The 14,345-nt window shown below is 36.0% G+C and overlaps 1 protein-coding gene across 2 annotated transcripts; it reads left to right on the top strand.

Annotated features, from left to right (window-relative positions):
* The first annotated feature begins 80 nt into the window (after positions 1 to 80).
* Positions 81 to 11,144, top strand: LOC306852833 (dnaJ homolog subfamily C member 4-like). 2 transcript variants are annotated; one of them, XM_079389932.1, is made up of 8 exons: positions 81 to 187; positions 927 to 978; positions 1,383 to 1,513; positions 2,141 to 2,231; positions 3,670 to 3,845; positions 5,492 to 5,659; positions 6,217 to 6,303; positions 7,985 to 11,144. In XM_079389932.1, the coding sequence occupies exons 3-8, from the start codon at positions 1,422 to 1,424 to the stop codon at positions 8,079 to 8,081; spliced, it is 711 nt and encodes a 236-aa protein (XP_079246058.1). In that variant the 5' UTR covers positions 81 to 187; positions 927 to 978; positions 1,383 to 1,421; the 3' UTR covers positions 8,082 to 11,144. The 2 variants fall into 2 exon arrangements, with proteins under 2 accessions (XP_079246058.1, XP_079246059.1); XM_079389933.1 differs by having other exon boundaries at positions 90 to 187; positions 1,402 to 1,513; positions 7,985 to 10,652.
* The last annotated feature ends 3,201 nt before the right edge of the window (positions 11,145 to 14,345 follow it).

The following is a 14,345-nucleotide window of genomic DNA, read 5'->3' as shown; positions in this document are numbered from 1 at the left end:
AATGTACAATTGTATTGTAGCAATATCATTATATTATTAATGTAAATAAAGGGTAACCCATTGAAAACAGGTAAACAGCTGCAGTATGTCTGATATGAAACACGTTGTCGTTTATGTAACAGCGCCGGTTAAGCGTTATGAAAGCAGCAGGACATGAGAGCAGATCTGCCCGTGTCCGTGAACGAAGGTGAAGCCCTTATTTGTGTTTAATCCGCTGATTTATGTCTCGCTAATGAGATTTACAGCGCGTTTGATCAATGTTTGTGTGCTGAGCTACACGCTTCCTTTAACTTTGTTGTTGTTGTTTTTAGCATTGCAGCTAAGCTAATAGCATAAGTCGACTGGAGGGTGCACTGTGTCAAATAAACTGATAAAACGCTACAAGACATTTATCAGACGGTTTTAAGATCGTGTCCTATTTGGCATGAGAATGCACTTTAGATTATTAATGATTAATGAACAACAACATTAGCTACCGTCTCATTTGTTTCACTGGTTGTGTCTCAAACCTAGTGAGCTGACTAGACAGCATTTTAGGGCTCATTTGCACCGGAACAGCCGTGTTTTGCGCCTAAAAGTACTGTCTAGTTAGCAGCCCTCTAGATTTTGACAGCTGCCAAGTTTCATTATTTATTGGTCATAGATTCCAGTTGTCTAGGTTTATGATGTTTTGTTAATGTAGATGTTTGGATAGGAAACACATGTATTATTGAATTGGTGTGTATTTTCACACAATGACAGTAAGATCCTGATAAATCTACATTGATTAATAATGTCTACACATAATAATTAGACTATAGGGTTTAGATTGTAGTGATTAGATCAATTCAAGAACTTCAGATGTCAAAGAGTGTCCTAAACTATTATATAAAACTCTGTGTGTGTGTGTGTGTGTGTGTGTGTGTGAATCTCTCGTGTCCATTCAGGATCTCTGCAGAGCTGCTGACCGGCTGCATTTCAATGAGATCCTGCTGAACGGTATGTAGTTGCACCAAAACACAACATGCATTCAACATGTAAAGCTTCAGTAAAACAAAACATGCATTCATCATGATAAAACCTTCCTCAAACAAAATGTGCATTCAGCATGATTAAGCGTTAAGCTAAAACAACATGCATTGAACACGATAAAGCTTTGTCCGATCACAGCATGCATTAAAGAGTGATAAAGTTTCATCTAAAGACAACATGCATTCAGCGTGCTAAAACTTAAACACAACATTATAAAGCCTGACCCAGACAGTACACATTCAACATGCTGAAACTGCAACAAAACACAGGATGCATTGAGCATGCTGAAATTGCAGCAAAATCTAAAACAAAACATCCAGAATACTAATGTTATTCCCATAATAATCCCCTTTATCTCACTCGTTCTTTAGATTCTCATCTCTGTTATAGTTTATTTCTACGGGCGCATCATGCAGTTGAAGGCTCATCTTCGTTTCTGTCAGAGTTGTTTGTGGTTCTGTAAAAGTTCTCAGCGGCTGTTCTCACTCTGTACTGCGCACAGGTATGCACCACCAAATTTAATTTATCTGTTGAATACAGATGAAACATTTTCATCTCAGCAATAACAATACATGGAGCTTTCCAAACCAAAATGCTTTAGCTCAGATGCTTAAAACAAATTTGAATCCCTGTGTTTTCTAGTATAGCAATACTATACGTAATGAAAGCCCACTTTTGCCACAGAATAAAATATATAAAAAAGATATTTGCAACTTAAGTTTACTTCTCACAAGTCTGACTTTTTGTCTTTTGTACTCAAAAACAAAACAAAAATACTGAGTAATACACAATTATGTAAATGCATCCTTCAGACCTGATGTTTTCATCTATAGACCAGAATATTATAGAGGCATAATTGCTGGCTCAGAACATCCTAGCTACTACTTAACAACCACCTTCATGTTTCTGTTAGAAAATATATAAATCTATTTTTGACTTATTGTTCTAATCAGGCTGTTATATTAGGTAACATTATTTTGTAAATTATCATCAAGGCCAGGAGATTATGAGATTTGGCTGCAGATATTATTTTTGTAGAGTGACTATTATTGTAGTTTTTCTATTCTTGTCATCATGAAGACAGTGTTGAGAAATGTTTTGTTTTTATTGCCTCTTTTTCTGTTTATAGGTCATCAGCCAATTACTATGAACTTCTCGGTGTGAAACCAGATGCTACGTTGGATCAAATTAAGAATGCATTTTTTGACAAATCCAAAAAGGTTATTTTCTAGGGATTTTTCTGTTATTTTAGAGTGATTTTGGCTGTAGAGTCTAGTGTTATGGCCACTTATATTAATTATAACATTATCATCCACCAGTTTGGACACTTTTATAGTTATCTTGGTAACACTTTACAATAAGGTTCATTAGTTAACAAGATTAGTAAACGTGAACTAAGAATGAACAATACTTCGACAGCATTTATGAATGTTAGTTAATGTTAATTTCAGCATTTACTAATGCATTATTAAAATCAAAAGTTATGTTTGTTAACATTAGTTAATGCACTATGAACTAACATGAATAAACTGTTTTTTCATTAACTAACATTAACAAAGATGAATAAATAGTGTAATAAATGCATTGCACATTGTTTCTTCATGTTAGTTAATACATTAACTAATGTTAACAAATGACACCTTATTGTAAAATGTTACCGTTCTCTTTTATAGTTATTTTAAAATTTTATTTTATTTATTGCGTCATCTATATGCTTTGACAATTGAAGAGGAGTTAGTAATATGGATGTTATCAAAGCATTTTGCAATTTGAATTAGTTTAATTTGTCAAAAATTGAGGCAGATCCTCAGAATTTCTTCTCTAATGCATAGTTTATCCTTAGTGCTAAAAAAAAGTAGCTTGTTGCATTCCTATAATATTGTATGGTTGTACAAAAATTATGCCTAGCTATACACTTCCTCACCCCTAGAGAGAGCTGTTCGATTGTGGCAGAGAGACTGTTGTCTGTTCCCATAGTCTTACATTTTTAGGCACTTATTCTGAAATGTTATCCTAGTTGTTGAGTTTACTAGGCACATTTGTTTTGTTGGATAATTTGTCAACATTTGTCAAGAGCTGATAAAATGTAAAACTGTAACTTATGTACAATGCAATGTAAGTCGCTTTGGATAAAAGTGTCTGCTAAATGCATAAATGTAAATGTAAACATGTCACAAATTGAAGCAATTAAATATGTTGGTGAGAGGACCTCAACAAACGAAAGTTGTGAGACATTTATGCATGTGTCTGCGAGAAAGAGAGTGAGAAACATCTGTTTATGGGTGAAGGAGGCAGAGTGACGGCAAGATAGAAGAACCACTGCATGCTTGTGTGTGTGACAGGAGATGAGGGTACAAACCGAGGATATGGGCGCTTTGTTTCCAAGTCAGAAGCAGATAAAAGCTTTATGAGTGATGTGACTTGCAGAACAAGTGAGAGTGGAAAGGTCATAAAGACGAGGCTTGTGCCATATTCCGTTCACTAAATATGAAACATGCATTAATCTGATGTTTTTATGAATTCAGTTCATTAAGGATACTAAATATTTTTGTGCAGGTGCAGTTCATGTTCTTTGAATTGTTTAAATTGATAAATGTATATAAAAGTGTAATGTCATTGATTTGATATGAACAAAAATGTCCATCTTCTCATCTTCAGTTGCACCCTGACAGTGACCCATCCAATCCCGGTCTGCACAGTCAGTTTGTGCAGCTGAACGAGGCATACAGGGTGCTGAGCAGAGAAGGGTCCAGACAAGATTATGACCTCAGGCTGCGGTACCAGTACACTGCAGGTCCGGCCTTCAGATCCTCCAGCTCCACCAACAGCCCCAGGTGACTGTTAGCTCCATTATTAGCCAACCTGATGTTATTAAATGGGATTTTACTGATGTAGGGCTGAATGGGAAAATAATCAATGGGTCTGTCCTGTAACTAATGATGAACGCGCGCAGTTTGCTTGCAGGGCAGCATTTCTGACTTAAAGGGGTAGTTCACCCAAAAATTAAAATTTTGTCATCATTTACACGCCCACAAGTTATTCCAAACCTGTAATAATTTCTTTCTTCTGTTGAACATAAAAGAAGATGCTTTGAAGAATATGGGTAACCAAACAGTTTCTGGTCTCCAATGACTCCAATACTGAAGACCAGCAGCTGTTTAGTTACCCACATTCTTCAAAGTATCTTCTTTTGTGTTCAACAGAAGAAATAACTTTATGCAGGTTTAGAACAACCTGGGTAAATTATGACAGAATTTTCATTTTTGGACCTTTAAAATGACACATCTGTGCTTCTAAAGGTATAGGCCTATTGTTTTATAAAATTTTAAAATTAAAATTTAGATAGTCTGTTAATATAATATTCCATAGATTATCAGAGCTTGGTAGACATAATTATTATATTTTTAGACCTTATTAGACATATGAATTAATAGATTATAATTAATGTTAAACCCTATTTATTAATTTATCATTTAAATTGATCATAAATACATAATAAATAATCATATGTCATATACATTTTAAAAAGTAAAAAAATAATAATAATAATTATCTAGATAAAAAATGTGACAAATAATGACATAATAATGTAATCCAAATTTAAGCAAATTATTAAAAAAATAAATAAAAATTCATCCCATCCAGGTAACGGCTGCAGATCTGTCAAAAAATAATAATAATAATTTATAATCCTTAATAATAATTAAGGATTATAAATAATCTAATTTTGTGTTCTGTTGCGAGTGTACATACTTGAGCGTGTTTTCTCATGGTTTATTGTTGAACTAAGAGTTCCTCACTGATTATTTGTGTCCTTGTTTTTTTTTAACATTGGTGCGTGAATGGGTGTCCTTTATTTTGCCTCACTGAAGGTGGATACCCTAGTCAAAACACCTTAGCAACTGCATAGCAACATTCTGAAAGCCTCTCAGAATGCTTTAACAGCTGCATAGCAACGCCCTAGCAACCACTCAGAGCATCCTCTCATCATGGTGACAAAATTTGCACAGACAAGCACCAGTCACAATTTCTTCAGAATGTGTAATAATGGTGGTTAATATTAATATTCTGTCATTTTAAAAGAATGTTTGTACAATTTGAGGTAATAGTATTAAACATTTTTTGTTGAATAAATATTTTTTAAAAGACGTGATGTTGACAGTGATAATTTTGGGTATATGTGTTACACACTTAATAATTAAGCTTCTTTATTGGCATTTTGGTTCCATGAAGAACCTTTAACATCCACAGAACCATTCCAGTGTACAAAAGATTCCTAAAAGTGGAATCTTTGTCTTCAAACTAAGTTCTTTTTAGAACTGTTCACTGAAAGGCTGTTTTTGGAACCTAAATGGTTCTTCTATGCTATGCCATCACTGCTAAAACCCCCTTTTGTAACTTTATTTTTATTTTTAAGAATCATGTTACAAAAGATTATGGTTCAGTGGCTGAAATCCAGTGTTGTGTCTCTGTTTGTCAGTGCGGAGGCTGCAGATAGCATGCGTTACTGGGAGCAGTTCAGACAGGCCCAGCCCCAGGAGAACACGGCTGAGGAGCGGGAAAAGAGCAAGAAACGTAACATGCGTTTGGTGGGCTACTGCGTGCTAACCATGCTACTCAGTCTCTCCGCACATTACTTTGGGTTCAGGTAAGCACTAATACATAGTATTGACATCAACATGCACAGCGTTCCATCCTAATATTTTCCAACACACTCTGAATGATGCTGCGCTGATAAGTGAGTGTTTTGGGTCTGTTTGTTTTAAACACAGTGCAAAATGTTTTCTTTTGTTCATGTGTCGATTTTCTGATGAGTGATGATAATGATGTTTTGTTTTTGAAACGCATTTCGACTGTCCCAGAGCCAGACAAACCCCAGTAGAGCGTGTTCACTGGTTTCCCATAATCCCTGATGTTTAGTTATGCTTTCAGTATCCGCTAAATGTTTTTACACCTTGAATTCAGGCGACTGAGATTAAGTATCTTCTATAAACAGACAATGCTCGCTTGACGCGTTGCAGAAGTGCACTTAAAATGTTTTGAAAAATGATCAAATGTTTTATTGGCCTGTCAGTACCCGTGTGCCCTTTTAAATGCGACCTTAAAGTTATGTGGGCACATTGTGGATGTCTGTTCACCCCTCCAAATATATATGTTGGCAGTAAATCTGTTCACCTTTGACCCCTGGGCTGGTCTGTCATGCAGGAAACTGGAAGAGGTCCATAATAGCTTCATGGATGAGAAGGATAGAGTCATCACTGAGATCTACAACACATCCAAAGAAAGAGCCAGGTGGGGAACGCTTTGAAGTTACACGTGTCGCCTCAGGAGGCACATCAGAGGTTTTGAATACAAAAGTTGTAGCATTTGAAACCGTTAGGGGATCAATTGTTAACATGTAAAGGAGAGATCAAGTATGATTATAGATTCATCTTATGTTATTTGACAGCCTTTATGGATTTGTTCTTTATTAGCAACTCAGTCAGCCCCCTAATGAGGTTTAAGTACTAAAGGTAAATGTAATTTGTAAGTCACTTTGGGTAAAAAGCTTCTGCTTTGGATAAAGGCAGAAAATTTGGAGGCAAAAAATGGTATTTAGGATAATGCTAAATTGCATGATGGCACTATATTGTGGGACCGGAATATTATGAATCAGACTTTGGACAAGTAAGTAAAAAGTACCCCCTAATGTTTTTGTCAGCCAAACCTCCTTAGATGTAAAATATTTAATTGAAGTACTCCCTGAGATTTTAAGTTAATAATTCAGTTATGAATTGGTCACATGATGTGCAAATAAATAGATTAGCTATTTATTAATTTTTTACTGTTGTTTTGACTTTAAAATACATTCAAAAATGAAGTGTATAGCATTAGTTCTGGCAGATCACCTATAGTAGTGATCCTCAAACCTGGCTCTAACCCATATCAAACACACCTGAGCATGCTAATCAATGTCTTCAGGATCATTAGAAAAATCACAGGTAGGTGTGTTTGATAAGGGTTGGAGCTCAATTCTGCAGGAATGTGGATCTTGCGAGCCAGATTTGAGGATAACTGACCTATAGGAATATGACGCCAATCACAGCATTCCTATATAAGGCCTATTCAGTATTATTCAGCAGTTTTATTGCTTGCTCAGGAGCAAATTACCCTTCTCCATCCCCAGCTCCTCCTTTCGCCACAGTCAGTACTTGGCTTTCTGATATTTATTGTTGAATCAGACTCCTTTTATCTTAATGTTGTTAGACTTAAATATCATTAAGAACATTTAATGTCTTAATGATTAAATTAAGACATTAATTTGGTCAGCTCTGTTTATTCTAAGGGGGTTATTGCTGCTCTCCCTGCTCATTCATGAAGACTGCATGGATGGGCAGGGAGTTTTTTCCCAGAACCATACCCCTAATCCAAACTCTATGCTAAGTGTCGATCATTTTGACGATAATGGTCCTGACAGAACTCTTTTTAATTGTGATAGAGTTTCAGTCAATATGACATTCTCATTGTGAAGGATAACCCATGGCTAGTTGTACATTAGATTATATTCTTGCAGATATGTAAGTAAAGTAAACCTATTGCACGTTGCCTTTCCAGACGAATGTTAAACTCTCAGAACATGCAGAGATGGAGTAAACTCTGAGATGCTGAAAACACTGGATCATTAGTTGCTCGTATGTGCACTGAACACAGTGCTGCTCTTCACTGTGTGAAACACACAGCACACCAGACTACAGTCTTTAATTCATAATTGCACTTAACTAGATTATCGTGCAGCCCTGTTTATTTCAATTTTACATTTGATATATAATTATTAGCATTTCATCAACCCACTGCAGTTCCCTCACAACCTCTCATTTGGTAAACCATGATCTTGCATAATGACAGTGAGTTTTGCATGGGGATAGCACATTCAGATTTTCTTTAGAAATTGTAAAAAATGTATTTACCCATGCAGCTTTCTGGTTTTCCTCAGAGCGAACGGCTTCAAGAAGCAGCAGGAAATCTTGAGACAGAAGCACACCGAGTTCCTGGAGAGATTCAAGACCCGTAGTAATGGAGAAGAGAAATAAAGCAAGGAAAAGACAGATCTATAAGAAGCTCATCGCAGAGGGTTATGGAGAGAGTGCAGGTTGTGGATGAATGTTGAAGAGTGAATTGTATTTTGTGTTCATAGTTTTGATCAGATTTTCTAGGGTCACAGTGTGTCAGATCCACAAATGCAGCAATATTTCAGCCCTTTCAGCCGAACTCTGTCAGATTAAGGTGTCACGGGGTGCAAGGCAAATCAGGCTGATTATAGGCCAACATGGCTTCTCATGAGGTGTTTTAAACACCTGTATTCTTACTGTATTGCCTGCATTTGCAGGCGACATTGTAACTGCACCTGGAAAGGGTATTATGAAAACACTTTGTTAAGCTCAGTGTGCGTGTGTGTGTGTGTGTGTGTGTGTGTGGGAGTGTGGGAGAGAGTTTCTCATGGAAGAATGTTTTACAGATGGACAGATCAGTGCTGTCCAGAGCGTTTTATTTCAGGTGCTGGTTATTTTCCAACTATACTGAATGCAACATCAAATAATCTTATCTTAAACAGGAAGTGAATGGGTCTTTGGCAAGTAATGAGAAGTTTCTTTTACCCATGTAATAGATCTGGGCTACATATCAAATGCATTTCCTACAAGTTATATTACAGCAAGAATATATTAAACAAGACCCTTATTCTGGATCCAAACTCTTCGCAGACCCCTGTTGTCACAAGTCATTGATCCCAAAAATGAAGTTTTTTAGATATCCAAGTCATTGCCTTTTTTGAAGAATGGAAAAGTATTTTAGGGTTTGACATTTAATGTAAATTCTGCATTAGACATTCACCAGAGCGCCTTCATCTATATAAATCAAATATTGATTTTGTGTGAAATCACTCTAATGCAAGACTTAATGTAATTGGGTTTTGAATTGATCGATTATTAAAGATGATATGGATCTCAGTTATGTAATGTTTTTCATCTGCATGTATTTTTGTGTTTCTATAGATTTTTTCTTCACTGTTCTAATACAAAACCATTCAAAAGTTTGGGGTTGTTAAGATTGTTTTATGTTTTTGAAGGGGGTCTTTTATGCACACCAAGGCTGCATTTATGCACAAAAATGCAGTTGTTTCATGACAATATTAATGTATTTGGTCTTGGTGGAATAGATCTGCTATGCTGCTGCTGAATTGCTGCTGCTGTTGGTTATTGCTGTTGTTGTAGATTATTGCTGCTGCAACGCAAGTACAGGAACTTGATTCTGCCATTACATGTGCAGATATGGTGCTGTGAGTATACTGCTGCTGCACAAGTAGCATATATAACCTGTTGCAGAACTGTACTGGTAGAGCTGGGGAAGGTGGAGAGTTTCAGAGGAACTCTGGAAGTGTGCTACAAAATGCTCTAGTGGATGCTAACCAGCCGTTCAAATGAACCAATCAGCTTGGGCCAGATAGTTTAATGCTGTGAATATCATCAGTTTCCATTAACGAACCATAAGCTTGTGCCTTGGCATTAAAAACATTTTAATATTGTGAAACAATATTATAGTTTAAAGAAGCTGTTTTCTATTTGAATGCATTTTAGTACATAATTTATTCTGTAATGCCAAAGCTGAATTTTCAGCAGTCATTAAAAAAAAAGAAACTTAATGACTCCCAAATTTTGATCCATAGCATATACTTCCAGAAGCATTAGTGATATTTGCTAAAATATGCAATAGCAACACTTTTGCTATTGCATATTTGATTTGACTCATGTTTTTCACCTTCCCATAGACTTGCTTTGTTTGTTATTGTTTATTGCCCTACTTTTTAACTCCTCTTAGCAAACAAAACCTCTACTACGTCATTCTCAATTTGCAATGTTCTTTCCTGACATTCTAGAATCCACTACAGTAGAAAAATGTCACAGAAGCCTCACATTCCCAAAGTCTGTGCAGATGTTAATGATCTGGGCTGTTCTGTGACTCCACGGCCCAGAACCTAGTCTGATGTGGTTTTCTGATATGGCATGGGCACATATGCAGGTGCTCCTCTCTGCTCAGGTCTGATCTTGGAGATACCAGCTTTCAGGAATGAGTCAGGGACAGTTTTGATGATGTTTTTTCTGCTTGTCTGTCTCTACAAGAGCACCTATCATTTTGCCGTTTTAAAACTAAACTCTTTTTGGGCACCGTCTATAGAGACTACACAGAAATAGTAACAACATCGCCCACAGTTCAACAGTATCAATGGTGAAATCTTGTGACCTTGGCCCGGTTTGTTTATTTGGATATATGATGGCTGGACCTTCTCTCCTGACCACTCTGGATTTTCCAGAAGGCCTTTAGATAGTCATACTCTGAAAGGGCTCTTTGCGGTTGTCAGCTTTAATGCTGTAAGCACTCCAGAGAGATAGAACAGCCTGCATTCCTGCAGCCCACATGAATTTTTTTTTTTTTTTTTTGCTCTGTATAACCCAAACATACCTGTGGGTGATGTTGAGGGTCTTCACATGCAAGCAAAGTCGAGTGGGTTCGGGTTTGTTAGTTTGTTAAATCATTCAGTTCAGATGCTGTTCAACCTAATTATTTTGAATTTACACCTGAAAATAAAGTCACAGTATTGACTTCTAAGAATGTGTTGTTTATAATATAGTCATCGCTGTTGATGCACAGAAAAGGTTTTCTTAATTGCTTTAGAAAATGGTTTTAAAACAAATTTTACAAAATTGTATTTATTTAATTTATTTGTTTGTAAACTCTGTCTAAAGTCATGGCTATTGGCCATTGTTAAGCATGGGTTTAAAACCGGTTTTCTGGTTTTAAAACATGTTTCTATTTAATTAGCAAGTAAAAGTTTGTCATTTCCACAAGTGTAACCAGCATTTGAATTTTAACATTTTGCAAAGATGAGTCATAACCACAAAATTGATTAGACAAAATTGTATCACATAAAACTAAATAATAGTTAAGTCAAAAATGTAAATTATCATTAACATGTACACAATTCTTTCAAAATCTGTTACTTTCTTAAATTTTGTAGAACAAATGATTTAAAATGTCCAAGCTGCTCTTTTCCATACTTTGAAGCAAATGCCGTGGCTGTCAAGCAAGATTGTCAAGGTAAAAAAAAATAAAAATTCCTAAAATTTCAGTCAAACTTTTTTTTTCATAATATTTAGATTTTTTTTATTTTTTTTTTAGCTTCAAATTTCCGGTCTCATTTACTTTATTACTTTGAAAACAGCTCACAAATTTTATTAAACTGATCATTTTTACAGTTTTGCGTAAGAAAGATTTGAAACGACAAAGTAGATAAATGAGGGCATGAACTGTTCCTTTAAGTTTAATTCTTCCGCAGGAAAATATAGTCCCGGTTGATAGTTAGTCTCAATAGTGCTGCGCAGTGAAAGGCTATAGTAGCTAGGTGAACAAGTGTTTCGCATCATAGCCGTTTCTATACTCTAAAAATGTTTTTAGTAACCTCAACATGTGATTCAAGTGGTAACTGGTTTTATTCAAGTCATTATTACATATGACGGAATCAACCGGACTACATTAGGTATGGAGCTTATAATATGACAAAACTATTTGAATTTGAATTGTGTAAATTTGAATTATTGACAGGTGTCATTTAACAAAACTGAATATAATGTGGCATTTAACATGGTTCTGAATTTGATTTTTTTAAACTTGAATAATGAACATTTGAAATGAAACAACTCAATTTTTTTATGGCAGTTTTTTTAATAGACATGTATTTTCAAACAGCGGATTTTTTGTTCTGAATTCTTTGAATGCAAATATGCAGTTTTAAAAAATATAGCTTCAAGTTTTCAAGATGAAGAAGAAATTCGGAACATTAAATTCAATATTTTAAATTCAAAGCGCAGAAATTCAGATCGTAAAGAAAGTAGGTCAGAGATCATTCACAGGGATCTCAGAAAAGTCGAACGAAGCATTTACTGCGACCGGGAGGGGATATATTCGGTTCACTTAGGCTAGTTTTGTCCTGGCCACAACATATTAACTCGTAGGAGTGTGATAATATGTTGGGGCCACCATATATATATATGTATGTCTATGCCTGCAGCGGTCTTATAGGGCGCCTATCTATGTCTATGGGAACAACATCCATTTCTCGTGGCCACGAGTTTAATGTGTATAATGTGGTCAGAAGTTACAGTGTTAATTTCTTTCTGCTGTAACAAAATGATCGAAATGACAGAATCTATCATTTTCAGAAACAGTCGCTAATGAGGCATTTAGTATATTTATGGTTGTTCCCTCCATAGACATACATATATATATATATATATATATATATATATACACACACATACATATGTATATGGTGGCCCCAACATATTATCACACTCCCACGAGTTAATATGTTATGATTACTGAACCATAATCAATTCTGGGATATGTGGAATAATCTGAGCACAACAAAACCTCAAGACTTGCCAATACAAGATGGAAATATTTGGACAAAACATTTTGAAAATTTATATAAAGAAATCCATGTTGGAATTTACAGTAGGCTATATAACCAATAATAATAATAATGAACAAATGTTATGGAAAAAGATGATCAGTTAATTGACTTTGGATGAATAAAAATGTTTTCTTGTAGGCCTATTTTATTTTATGTACTTTATGTAATTTATTCATGATAAACTTCATTCGAATGCTGTCTACATCGCACACAATACAGTCCGGCAGCCTAGGCCTATGGTTAAAATAATTCAATAATGTTACAATTTGTAATAATTAATATAATCTCTTCATTCAAAATTAAATGTTAATAAATCCATCTCTGATAATCCCTGGTTGCTATGGTCACGCAGGTTTGTTTATGCATTAAACTCGTGGCCATGAGAAAAATATGTGGTTCCCTCAACATAGCATCTGGAGGCAGAGTCCTGCACGGGACCTGTTTGAGACCCGCACCCACAGTAATTGACAGAACACCCAACCCATTATTAGAATTCGCATTGGATGATCCATCAAAAATGTTTTACAGAGATATAAAAAAAATCCAGAGCATGGTGTACGAGTTGGATTGCCAGGTAAAAATACAATTACATGTAAAATGTCATCGTTAACTATGTCTGACATGAAAACTACGCTATAAGCTAGTCCCATGAAATAAGAAATAGCAAATAACTCCTATAATAAATTTCCATTATGTTATGTTATGTAACTATGGCAATGTCTGCCCTGAGACAGCACAAAACACTTCCACTACTAGAGAAAACGGCACCCAGATAGCAAAATATGTCTGGCCCACATCCTTGCGTCACTTCTGGCTGGGTCCCCGGCCCAAAACTGGCCTACACACTAAAAACCGACTCAAACAATTTCCTCTGGCCCAGATGCGGCCCACACCCTGTAAAATGACTCTTATTTATTGACATGGCCCAGATCTGGCCCGCATACTGTAGAGTGACTTCTATTATTTTATGTGGCCCAGGTCTGGCCCAGACAATTTAAGCCAGATCCGGCTAAGACTCGGCTTGGTCCCCGAGCCAAATGTGGCCCAGAACCTGCTAAATGTAATTCAGCAGTGAAACACAAAAACAACCATTTAAAAACATTAAAAAGGCTCTTATTATAAAATTACCAAATACTTTAATACAAATATATATTAACAATGAACAAATGCATAATTCAGTTCAGTTCTTATCAAATGGCGTCAGTGCAGTCAAGTCAATAATATTGCTGAATATTAAGTGTCTTCAACTAAGCAAGACAAAAGGCAACAGTGACAAGGAACCCAAACAACACTCAGTCAGTCAGGAAACCAGTTCTCCTCTGGCCAAACGAATGAACATGGTGTGATTATTCCAGGCTGCATCACAAGTCAGATTGTGTATTGATACCATTCAGAATATTTCATCCAACTTCTTCTGCTTGAAGAAACATCATGCCAGTAGATGAAGCTGGTAAAAAGGGTCTGTGCAGAGGGCTTGTCTGGTTCTCGTAGTCTTTGCTGAGGATCTGTGCTGTGGCCATCAATGAGGTCTTCACAGGGATCTATCATCTAGTTGACATGGTCTCCGCTGATATTCAGGGATGTGTTGTGGTCATTCCCAGGAGCAGGTCCACCGTCTGGTCTGGATACCGGCTGGATCAGCTGATTACTGTAACCTAGGGATAAGGGTGAGACAGTAAATAAGCGACTAATATAAGCATTGATGTCATTCTTCTTACAAATTAACAAGTACATTAGATATTATGGGAAGTGTTTCACCAACATGTATCCTGTCCAACTAGAGGACCAAACACACTGGATCATTGCTACACTCAGTTCAAGAATGCCT

Source organism: Barbus barbus (assembly GCF_936440315.1).
Source record: "Barbus barbus genome assembly, chromosome: 33".
Taxonomy (NCBI): domain Eukaryota; kingdom Metazoa; phylum Chordata; class Actinopteri; order Cypriniformes; family Cyprinidae; genus Barbus; species Barbus barbus.
The sequence above is the reverse complement of the archived record's forward strand: the minus strand, read 5'-3'. Positions and strand labels throughout refer to the sequence as shown.

Excerpts from the sequence above, each read along its gene's own strand:
- LOC306852833 (XM_079389932.1), top strand. The coding sequence starts at position 1,422 with ATGCAGTTGAAGGCTCATCTTCGTTTCTGTCAGAGTTGTTTGTGGTTC. Across the intron at positions 2,232-3,669 it reads TTTTTGACAAATCCAAAAAG|TTGCACCCTGACAGTGACCC; the intron begins GTTATTTTCTAG and ends TCTCATCTTCAG. Across the intron at positions 5,660-6,216 it reads GCACATTACTTTGGGTTCAG|GAAACTGGAAGAGGTCCATA; the intron begins GTAAGCACTAAT and ends TCTGTCATGCAG.